General features: G+C 39.4%; 1 protein-coding gene across 1 annotated transcript in view; it reads left to right on the forward strand.

Moving 5' to 3' along the window:
- ARMC2 (armadillo repeat containing 2) overlaps window positions 1-12,698 on the forward strand; it is a 101,118-nt gene that overhangs the window by 57,064 nt on the left and 31,356 nt on the right. The window contains exons 10-11 of the mRNA XM_029943293.1: window positions 6,740-6,885; window positions 10,753-10,852. Coding sequence (XP_029799153.1) covers window positions 6,740-6,885; window positions 10,753-10,852 — 246 coding nt within the window. The remainder of the gene's footprint in view (window positions 1-6,739; window positions 6,886-10,752; window positions 10,853-12,698) is intronic.

Here is a 12,698-nt window from a genome sequence, read left to right on the forward strand (position 1 = left end):
GTGAGGCAGAATGCCTTCTAGGGCAGAGGCTGATGAGTTCCCTGGGGGCTGAGGATTCCAAGGGCCAAGAGATGCAAAGGGAAGGAGCCATCCTCTCTGGAAATGCACAGTATGTGGAGGCTCAAGTCAATCAAACAGCCCTCTGCACTTCACAACCACCCTGCCTTGCCAGCCCCCCCCCCCCCCCCCCCCCCCCCCCCCCCCCCCCCCCCCCCCCCCCCCCCCCCCCGCGCCCCCAACCCTGTTGTAGAGGCTGCAGGAGTGAGACCCCAGCTGCTGGGCCTTTGTCATTCTTTTAATTATTGTTTTAATGTTTATTCATTTTTGAGAAAGAGAGAAAGAGAGACAGACCGTGAGCAGAGAGAGAGGGAGACACAGAATCCGCAGCAGACTCCAGGCTCTGAGCTGTAAGCCCAGAGCCCAATCTGGGCCTTGAACTCACTAACTGTGAAATCATGACCCAAGCTGAGGTCGGATGCTCAACCCACTGAACCACCCAGGGGCCCTGTGCTGTCATTCTTATATCCTGTGATGTAAATCAGGAGGGCCTCCTATTTTAAGACAAAGATTTCTTGTGTTTGCTTAAATTTTTCAATTAATAGTTGAGAACATAATTTGAAATTGATAATTAAGTACCTATAATCAATTTGAAAAAAATAGGTACTTTTGAATTCTTATTTTACTGTACTAAAATGGCTTTATATAATTTTATAAATTATAAAAGGCTTTATGAATCATTCCATGACTTCTCCATGTAATCTTTCGCTTTAAAACACATCTCCCAGTGTTGACTACACAGTAAGAACGTTCAGTGCTAGATAGGATGGCTTTGCCAAAGTCATATGGCATTTTCTTGGAGATTCTGATGGAGGGTGGGGCCCAGTACCTCTTATGATCAAGGAATTTGGGGAAACTGGAGAGAAGAGGCTGCCTCAGAAAAAATGAGTGTAGCTCTGTCATTTTTCAGGAGTAAATTAGTAACGAGAATCACATTAGAATGTTTCTGACGTGATATATACCAAAAATGTAGGCGATGCCTCAGACATCATCCAACCAGTGCTAATAAGCAAGGACATTTAAGTTCTTATTAATCATCTTGGTAGGCGATCAGTTCCCTATTCTTCTTCCCACTACTTGCCTAGCTGCCCCATGCAGTTGCACTGTTAGGAGACAGGAAAAAAAAAAAAAAGAATCAAAATTCATGTTCTTTGGTTTGCTATTTCTTTGTGAAATGACATTTGGGAATTGTTCCTTTGGAAGCTCAACAGGCATCTATAATCACGTCACTTGCACTTCTTTTTGTGTCCCAAAGCATTTGAGAAGGCTTAAAAGATTGTTTAAAATAAAACAGAAAAGTACATAACTAGGGTTAGGAACAATATGAACTAGAATGGAAAGTCAAAAGATGGATATACTTCCAGAAGCATAAAGCTTGGACTTTGGTGAACTCCTGTTTCAGGGGCAGGCCCAGTGGGTGGGCTTTCCTGGGGGGATGGAAAACTCATTAGTGATTTCCGCAAATATATCTCTGTTAAAAGTTGGAGCAAGGCTGAGCTGAGTGGGTTGCCTAGAAATTCGCCTTTACTGTCACCGCAGTATTTAACTAGACTCTCCTCCCACCGATCTTTATATATTTTTCCCAGAAACAGACCCTTGTCTATGCTTGGTGGTCAGCCCCACCCCCACCCTGCAGTGAGATTGGTGTCTCCCAGCCAGCCTCTCAAAATGGGGGGCCTGCATTGCTTACTCCACCTGGTGACCTCCTCCTGATCTGCAGCCCTCAGGGCTTTGAGCCCTGGTTTACCACCGGGCCTCTGTTAATCCCCTGCACTTTCTTGCCAGAGGCTTCTTAAAGGGGAAAGTCCTCCTTTCCTGCTCCCTTGTCCCTTCAGCTCCTTGTCCTCCTCCTCATCTCCTCCCCGCCCCCTTCTTCTGTGCTTCACCCTGCCAGCTTTTTATGGGCTTTTTATTTATTGTCTTCATAGTAGAAAGAGGAATAAGAAACCATTTGTACACAAAGGAGCTCACAGTGTGAGTGAGGGTGCATGAAATCGTGGCTTTGCTTCTGTGCTGGGCGTGGCACAGGCATGAACAGGATGGTCTATTAGCCTAGAAGAGAACGTGGCCAGGTGCACAAAAGTCTGCACAGAAAAGTAAGCTGTGCTGGTCCAGAAAAATGAGCAGTGGATGGGCAGCTGGAGGAGAGGTGGGAGGGGGGTTGAGAGGGCCATTCGGGAGTTGTCAAAGGATGAGAGCGTGGGGCAGTGTTTGTAAAGAGGAGGGGGACAGGAGGTGAGATTGGAGGCATGAACTACAGTGTGGAGAATGAGCACCTTTAAGATATGCATTTTGCCTGATAGGCCAACAGAAGTCAGAGGAGGCCTTTGAACAGGGAAGGTTAGATTTTGAGATGCTTCCTATGGCTACTGGAAGCCATGTGGAAAGATGAGCAAGGCAGAGGAGAGACTGGAAGGGACTGTTCAGAGGTCTGTAGAGAGTGAGAAGGAGGTGACACAGGCTTAAATGGAATTAACAACCCCAGTGATGGAAAGAAGAGGAGGAACAGGGGACCCCTGTGTGTGAACAGGGAAGTGTGAATGGGAAAGAGTTCAGAGTCTAGAAAGGAGCTGCTGTAATGAATGAGATGGAACAGAGAACATACAGGGAACTGGTCCCCCTCCAAGAAGTCTATTTTTCTTTCATCCATTATTTTTTATTCCTCTGCTCCTTTAAAGTCACCTTAAAATCCATTTACTTCAGAGAAACTGTATAATTAATTCATGACTTTCTGATATCTTAACCTTTCTATTTATCCCAATCTTTCCTTTTATAGAGATCCATCCATTCATTCATTCCATCCACAAATATTTATTGAGGACCCAGTGTGTACCAGGCACTGGATTTGGGCCTAGGGGCACAATGATGAAAAGACCATGCATAGACTTCACTAAGGCTTTGAGTATCGAGGACTGGACAGACAATAAAACATAATACTAAATAACCTAACATTAAAACAGTTTGTAGCGGGTAAATGGTAGGAGATGAAGTCTGAGGGGTTGGTGAGAGTCAGATCATACTGGGCCTTATAGACCATGGTCCGAAAATGGAATATTATCCCAGGAGAAATGAACAAAAAGCTAGTAGGGCTTATGGTGACAGAAAGCAGAAAGACAGGGTTCTGGGATGTCACTGAGGTTGGGACTTGAACAACCGGGTTGATGGTAGTGGCACAGATTGAGGTGTGAGCATGTATTTTTCAAGTGTGTGGCACATGTCTCACATAAGCTATTCTACCAGCATCACAACTGACACACCTGGCAATACTTGATGTCTCACATCTCACTCAGCTCTGCACACTCCCCAGAATGTGACACAGACAGTACATGGAGAGGGACTTAAAATTAGACGCTGTGTCACATGTAAGTGTGTGCCTCCACTCTCTATTTGGGCCATTTAATCCAAGCTGCATTTTGGGAGTAGAAGAACCTTGAGCTGTTTTAACTTTTTCTTTTTTTGTTTTGTTTTGTTTTGTTTTAACTTTTTCTAGTGAGGTAAGAAAAATGGTTGAGAAAGGAAGAAACTGAGGTTGAAACCAGAAAATAAAAGCTCCTAAGAAAACTACTTTTTTTTTTTTTTTTTGCTGAAAGCACCCCTTACCAGAGACTGGATGTGGGGAGCAAGAGGATGGATCAAAGTACCCAATCTGTGAAGCCCTAGGGACAAGGGAAGAGGCCATGTTTCCGTGCACAATGCTTAGAATGCATGTTCCCTGGCCTCTGACGGCCTGGCTGCAGGTCAGGATTCACATGGGTATCTGAACTCTTCAGACTCCCAAGTCGGAAAGCTTGTGAGTCATTCCTTGGGTTGATATAAACCAGCAGTGCTTGAGTGCCTGCGTTGTCTCTGGAGAAGGAGAACAGATAGAGCCAGGATCTGATGATGAGAATTTTCCATTTTATGGTGGTGATGGCCTGGAAAGCCTAAAATGATTTATTAGCCTTCACACAAGACCATTCCTTAGCTTAGGAGACTGTGTTGTAGGTCCATGGTAAAGTGGAATGCTCAAGTAGTTTGTCTTCCCCTCCAGTGTTTTGGATGCCGGAGCTTTCAGGTAAAACTTTAGTGAATTGCTGTAAAATTGAATTGACTTCAAAATCTTTCTGTCGCTGTTGTTACAAAGGAAAACTAATCAAAGATACATTTCTTAATTGTTTTTAAAGTTTATTAACTATGGCTATCATGAAGCCTTATATTTACATAATGCTTTACAATGCACAAAAACATTGTCCCATATTTCCATTTTATCCACATAACCACCCCAAGAAATGAGCGGGATTGGAACCCCTTTTCACAGCTGAGTGGGTGCCTCAGTTACATAACTAGAAAGAGATTTGCAACTTGAATCTCTGCCATTTGACTCTAAGACCAGTGATCTTTGGGTGTGAAGTTCCACAACAAATGTGGGGATGGGACCCACAATATTTGAGCTCCCATTAGTTGATAGGCATTGGCAATGCCCTTCACACTTCTCGTCTCATTGAATCTTTATAACTCAAGGGCAGTTATCAGCCTCCCCACTTTAGTGATGAGAAAAATGTTCCCCAGAAGGTTCACGAACTAACCAAAGCTAGTGAGTGGTGGGGCTGGGATTTAACCAGGCATCCAAATCCTGAGCTGACTCTTAACCAAGAGCCTGTCTGTACTGTTCCATGAAGAAAGATCACACTGCATCAAAACCCTAGAGGAGAATATAGGCAGCAACCTCCTTGACCTCGGTCACAGCAGCTTCTTACTAGACACATCACTGAAGTCAAGGGAAAGTGAACCCAAACATGAACTGTTGGGAACCTCATTATGAGAAAAAGCTTCTACACAGTGAAGGAAACAATCAATAAAACTAAAAGGCAGCCTACATAACAAGAATAGATGTTTGCAAACAACATATCTGATCATGGGTTTGTCCAAAATCTATAAAAAAAAAAAATATCAAACTCAACACCCAAAAAACAAACAACTCAGTTAAGAAATGGGCAGAAGACATGAAAAGACACTTTTCCAAAGAAGACATACAGATGGCTAACAGACACATGAAGAGATGGTCAAGATCACTCATAATCAGGGAAATACAAATCCGAACCATGATGAGATACCACCTCACACCTGTCAGAATGGCTAAAAATAACAACACAAGAAATAACAGGTGTTGGCAAGGATGTGGAGAAAGGGGACCCTCTTGCACTGTTGGTGGGAATGCAAACTGGTGCAGCCACTATGGAAAACAATATGGAGTTCCTCAAAAAACTATAAATAGAGCTACTCTATGATCTAACAATTGTACTATTAGGTATTTACCCAAAGGATTCAAAAATAAAGATTCTAAAGGGTACATGCACCTCAATGTTTATAGTAGCATTTTCAACCATGCCAAACTGTGGAGAGAGCGGAAATGTTCATCAACTGATGAATAAAGAAGATGTGATATATATACACAATGGACTATTACTCAGCCATCAAAAAGAATGAAATCTTGCCATTTGCAGTGACATGGATGGAACTAGAATGTCTTATGCTAAGCAAAATAAGTCAATAAGAAAGACAAACGCCATCTGATTTCACTCATATGTGGAATTTAAGAAACAAAACAGGTAAACATATGAGAACAGGTAAACATATGGGGGTTGGAGAGAAAAGAAAGGGAAACCACAAGAGACTCTTAATGACAGAGAACAAACTGAGTGTTGATGGAAGGATGTGGGTGGGAGATGGGCTAGATGGATGATGGGCATTGAGGGCATTTGTTATGAATCACTGAATTCTCCTTCTAAAACCAATATTGCACTGTATATTAACTAACTAAAATTTAAATTAAAAAAGAGACTTAATAAAAATATATATGTATTTGAAAACAACAGCATTAATTTTATCAAACTTTACTAAATTGGATTTACTAAATTGTTCTCTTCTTCACTTTTCGACAAAGATAGCTCTCCTAAACATATTTTACAAAATAAGTTGAATATACAAGATATCAATACTTATCTCTTGGAAGAGAATGAAACTAACAGTCTTAAATATCCTTTGGTCACAGCATTATTTGATGCTACTCTTAAGACTATGGATTGAGAAGTTTCTTTTTTTTTTAATTTTTTAAAAAGTTAATTTATATTGAGAAAGAGTGTGCATATGTATGTATGCACGTGAGTGAGGGAGGGGCAGAGAGAGAGACAGACAGAAAGAGGATCCCAAACAGATTCCTCACGAGCAGTGGGGAGCTCAATACCTGGCTCAAAATCACACTGTGGGATCATGACCTGTGTGGAAATCAGACATTTAACCAACTGAGCCACCCAGATGCCCCTGGAATGAGAGGTTTCTAATCTTTGGAACTGAGGTCGCATGTCTCAGTGTGAAGTGAACGTCTTATGAGGGACAGCTAACAAACCCGGATGATAATCTATTTCACCCTAGGGTTTTGGTATATGAATTGCTTATTAATATGAATTTCTCATTCTTTACCTTTGAACCAAAGTAGGCTTTCTTTGTATCTATTCCTTTTTTTTTTTTTTTCATTTCATACTACTTGTCCTTTAGGCTCATGTCCTCTGGTAGGAGATGCCTAAAAGCAGCTTGGTTTTGCCACTGATTTAATAAAGACTGTAGGATGAATTGTGTTGTACCAATTAGTATTGCTGTATTTTCCAATTAAAAACAAAATGGCACAAATGTGCTTTTTTCCCAGATGACTGCTACACTGAGAAACTTGGCTGATTCACCACCAGCAAGAAGTAAGCTGCTAAGCATCGGTGCCCTCCCCCAGCTCTGCACGGTGATGGGACAGCACATGGCTGACAAGGATGTCTGCACCAATATTGCCAGAATATTCAGGTAGGTGGACTAGGAAGACAAACAGCCTTACACAAATGCTAAGGCTTAAATCTGGGGGTGTCTTTAATATTTGTGTGCGTATGGCTGGCAAAGAATCCTATGTTTTATTCTTACTTCTCCGAAAGGAAAAAGTAAATCTAATGGGCCAAGTTCAAAATAAATGATTTAAACTAATGACTCCATTTCATATGTATTCCTAGGGTGATTCTAGATTCATCCATTTGAAGTCACCTTAGTTCTTTGGTGAGTTAGGAGTTATACAAACATAAATTCCTCTTAGCTTATTAGAGATAAAGAACTAGATCACAAAACATGGTAAACTTTCCAGTCCACTTGGAAACAATACTTAAGGGTTTTAACTCAAAAATGGGACCATTGCTTAAAAAGTCTCATCTAACCTGATTTGTAACAGAAAGTTAGTTTATTTCAGTTGTTTGACTGAACTTGGTTCACACATTCACGAGTCCTGTTCACACTTCACTCCGGAGCAAGCACCATCTGAATCCAGGTTGCTTCAAAGCAAGACGTTTAATTTCAGAACTGTCTTTAAATTATTATATTTCCTCCCTTACAGCTCTTGGAGCCAATGTTTTAACATAATTATCCTTCTCAAGAGGCCTGGGCCTTTCTTGAACTTTATTGTAATTGTTAAGCAAAATAGAAACTTTCCACAAGACTGAATTGGTAATTGACCACAGTATGAGGATGAGTCCAGATTTGATTTTCTGCACTGCACTTTCCTGTCTGGGTACTTATCACTCGCATTTTGAAACACTATAAAATCATAAATTTTGGTTTTATATATGGTGGCATGTAGGGATCCAATTTAGTTTTTTTTCCACATGGATATTTGGTTGTTCCAGGACCTCTTATTGACTCTGCCATTTTGTTTTTTCACTGATTCTAAATGCCTAGCTAAACACCAGTTTCCTTATACTTGTAGGTCTGTTTCTAGGCACTCTAATCCATAGGTCAGTACCACACTGTTTGTACTGTTATAGATTTAAGTTTTGCTATAAGATAAGATGAATTCTTTGCCTCTTTTCTCCTTTAAGATGCCAATTCTTCCCTCTTTCTCATGAATTGGAGAATCAGCTAAGGTCTGGGATAGGAACTTTAGGATTTTTCATAGAAAAACTGAGCATTGAGTATGTAGAACAATTGGGAGGGGAGAATTGACACCTTTATGATACTGAGTCTTCCATCGATAAACATACGATGTCTTCTTTTATATCTTTCCATAAAATTTTATAATCTTCTCCAAAAAGATTTTGCACATCTTTTGTTAGATTTATTCCTTCATGGCCTTTGCTGCAATTATGAGTGCAATCTCTAAACATATTTTTAAGGGGATTAAGAGGTATAAACTTCTACTTATAAAATAAATAAGCCGTGGGGAAGGAAAGTACAGCATAGGACATATAGTCAGTAATATTGTAATAACTTTATACGGTGACAGGTGGTGACTACACGTTTCATGGTGAACATGTTATAATGTATGGAATTGTCGAATCACTATGTTGGAGACCTGAAACTAATGTAATAGCACATGCTCGCTATAAAATATGCGTATGGAATATTTTCTAATAGGCTGTTGCTGGTGTACATAAATAGTATTTAATATTTGCTTATTAATTTCAATCCAGGAATCTTGATGAAATGTATATCTAAGCATTAGTTTATAGATTCTCTTGGATTTTCTATGCAGTTTGTCTGCAAATAAGGATAGTTTGGGGTTTTTTCCCCATTATTACAAGTCTTCCCTGCTGTCCCCATCTCTTTCTAATTGTATCACCCAGGATGTCCTGTACAAACCTGTAAGAGTGTTAGACCTGCTGCCTTTCTCCTGACTTTAAAGGAAACATTTTTGTGGTTTTACCAGTTAAAAATAATATTTATTTCAGGCTTTTGAAGATACCTTTCAGAAGGTTAAGGAAGAATTTTCTCACACTAATGGTCTTGAATGCTTATATATATTTTGATTGTGTAGATTTCCTTTTCTAATTCATTAATGTAGTAGATTACAAATTAATGGTTTGTCTCGTGTTAAGCTGCTATGCGCTGCGAGGTTAAATCAACTAATACCTTGTTTAGGAGTTTTCATCTATGAGTTAGATGAAACCTGTCATCTGGTTTTAGTGGCGAGTTTATACCAGCCTCATAAAATGAGTTGGGAAGAGTTCCCACTTTTTCTCTTTTATAGAAGAATTTCTGAAAATCAAACTTATCTGTTTCTTGAAAAGTTTGTAGAACTTGCTTGAGAAGTTATTTTATCCTGGTGTCTGTGTCAGAGTGTGTGAGCACACGTCAGTGTGTGAGCAGCACTGACCACAGATTCATTTTCTGTAGTGGCTACATCTCTAGCCATATTTCCTCTTGGGTTAGTTTCAAGTTCTATTTTTATGGGAAACTGCCCATTTAATCTGAGTTTTCAAACAATATAAAGTCATTCCAAATGTTCTCTTATTATTCTTTTCACCTCTATTGCATCTCTACTCATGTTCTCTTTTATTATTTTACTAATTAACAAATATTTACATAGTGACTGCTACATGCCCGGCAATGTTTTAAGCACTTTCCAAGTACTAATTCATTTATTCATTGTAATAACTTCAAAAGGTAGGTGGTATCATTGTCTTCATTTTACATGTAAGGAAACTGAGTCATAGAGAGGTTCAGTAGTTTTCTAGGTGTCAAACAGTTGCAATTCAAACCAGGCTGTCTAGCTCCAGAATCCATACATTTAACCACTATGTTTCACTACATCTGTGTTGCTGATACTGATTTTCATTCCTTATTTTGATTGTTTATGTTTCTCCTTTTTTCTTCATCAGTCTTATCAAAGATTTGCCAATTTTATCGGTTTTTGGAAACTACTAACAGATTTATTGATCCACTCTGTTGTATGTATGTTTTCTGTTATATTCCTTCTGTTCTTAGCTGTATTAATCCTTTTCTTCTACTATCTTTGGATATATTATAATTTTCTTCTGTTTTAGTTAGAAATTCAATTCCTTTTTTATAAAGTCTTTAAGTCTTTAACAAATTTTGCTTTAAATACTGTTTTACCTGTATCCCACACATTTTGATTTGTAGTATTTTTAGTTATTCAGGCCTAAGTGGGTTTATTTTTAATTTTTATGTTTCCTTGACTCACAAATTTTGTTTTTAAGTTCTTAAAGGTACGTTTTCTAAAATACATATTTTTACATTGCTTTCCTAACTTAATTGTTCTTTGACCAGAGAACGTGATCGAGAAGACACCAGTTCTCTGAAAATTTACTGTTAACGGTCAAGTTTTTAAGATATTGATGATGTTTTGCCTATTAATCTCTCACTTAACGAGACTTAGGAACATCTCCCAATTCCATAGAGGTTTGTTGGCACTGCCTTGTGGGTACTCACTTGTTTGCATGCTTTCAAAATTTTGAAGCTATTTAGCTTTAAGGCTTATTTTGCCTGTTATTAGTATACCTCTACAAACCCTAGTATGTTCAAGTAGTTTAAAATTTGTTTCTGACAGGGTCCCGGGGGAGTCACTGGTTGTTATCCAAACAGCTTTTGTGTAAAAATCTCAGATTGTGTGTTCTGAACCACACAGATAGTGTAAATTCACACCATATACATGTGGTACTGTTTCAAAGGACCTTTACTCCTGCACCCTCTACCCCGACTCCATGCCCCCAAAGTCTAGAGCAGACAGCAAGCCTCCTTGTGGCCTCTCTGGACTGGTAAGTATTTCTAGCCTCCATTCCATGCACTTGGCAGTGCTTTGAAGGTCTGCATTTAAAGTAACCCTGTATGTATTTGAGCTTTCTGAAAAAAACTCAGAGTTTATTTTTATTTTCCCATTTGGCATTTCTGTAGCAAACTCACTTCTTACCATGACTGCTGTGTAGCCCTGGCCAACTATTCCAGATGTTACGCCTTGTTTTTGAAAGTGATAAACAAATACCAGAAGAAACAGGTCAGTTCTCCATGCATTTAATTCTTCAGTTTGTCTTTGCGTTGGTGTATTTATGTAAGCCGGTGTTAAATGACCTTGTGTTTTGAATGTACACGTTTCTATCAGAAGCTTCCATTTGGTGTGGAACAGGCAGCCAGAGTTACCTATGGGAGTGGGGGAGGGAGTAGTTTGAGGGAGAAATGGCTACAACAGGACACTGATGTGGTAGGTCCCTGGTTTAGGGAGGAGGATGGGAGCACAGTGTGATCCATAGACACTCTCACGAGAGTCCTCCTGGGGTGGGTGGGGGTTAATTCTAGGCCCTGTCCCAGGCTTGCTGAGCCGGGTGGGTGGGAAGGGCCCTGGCCATCTGCACTTGACTGAGAACCACGGGCACTTCTGCTGCAAAGCCCAGTTTGGGATCCCCTGCATGGGTATACTCCAAGGATTCTTCTAGCCTGGAAATTCTCTAGTTCTTTGACACTGTAGCATTTAGAAGATGAATTCTTCTAAAATAAGGTAAATGTTAGAAAGGAAACAGGGGCACCTGGGTGGCTTAGTTGGTTGAGCATCTGATTCTTGAGTTCAGCACAGGTCATGATCTCACAGTTCATGAGATTGAGCCCTGCTCAGGCTCTGTGCTAAGCGTGGAATTTTCTCTCTCCTCTCTCTCTGCCCTTCCCCTGCTCACTCTCTCTCACTCTGTCTCTCAAAATAAATAAATAGGGGCGCCTGGGTGGCTCAGTTGGTTAAGCGTCCGACTTCGGCTCAGGTCATGATCTTGTGGTTTGTGAGTTTGAGCCCCACATCAGGTTCTGTGCTGACAGCTCAGAGTCTGAAGCCTGCTTCAGATTCTGTGTCTCCCTCTCTCTCTGCCCCTCTTGCACTCATGCTCTGTCTCTCTGTGTCAAAAATAAATAAACTATAAGAAGATTTTTTAAATAAATAAATATTAAAAAGTTTCAGAAAGAAAATAATTTGGTTTTAATGAATTGGATAAAAGTATATAGCGCTGTTTAAAAAAAGGAGGAAGTCACAAATGACTCCACCTTAATATAATCATAATAGTACAGACATTAAATTATATCATGAGTCTTTGAATATTCATTAAGTGCAGTTTATTTTTATTCAGCTTTATAAGTGATTACAGCAACATCAACTGTTTAGTGAGACATTTTATACATGAACACAATATATATTAATTTCAAATATGGTAAAATTTCAGAATCACACCCTGTTTCATCAGTTTAAAACCAAATAATTTATGTGTATACTAACATTTTAATATAAAGCTTTGTGTTTGTTTACATTGGCCACCTCAAAACCACCTCAAAATATAACCCCTGTTGGCCACAAATAGCACTGAATTTATTTTTACCCGGCCAAGTACTTCTGCTGAGAACGACTAAGTTTGTCAGATTTTATGCTATTATTAGTTATTATTAAAATGTTACTAGTCTCTTTTTGGTTATACAGATGACAGAGAAGTTTCTATGCTCATATTATACTATTACTACCTTGCTTAAAGTGTTAAGTTTTTATTTGGCTTTTAAACACTGATTTACAAATACGTACTTGAGTTTCTGATTCTGAGTATCTGGGTAACAAATGCTTTCTTTCACCTACATATTTTGTACTTTCTCTAAATTACATACTTTGAAAGATATCAAGGTATAAGAATTTGCTATGTCAGGAGAAGAATGGATTTGATTAAGCTACCTGAAAGTGTTCTCAGCCTCCTCTTAATTTAAATGTCCATTAAGCATTTATTAATCCAGACCTTGGCACAATATATTATCAGAACTGTAATCTTAGAATAGTGAATTAATCCAGTGAAAACCTTAGACACTCCTATTCCTGGTTTTCT

The sequence above is a fragment of the Suricata suricatta genome, chromosome 7, assembly GCF_006229205.1.
Source record: "Suricata suricatta isolate VVHF042 chromosome 7, meerkat_22Aug2017_6uvM2_HiC, whole genome shotgun sequence".
In the NCBI taxonomy this organism is placed as follows: domain Eukaryota; kingdom Metazoa; phylum Chordata; class Mammalia; order Carnivora; family Herpestidae; genus Suricata; species Suricata suricatta.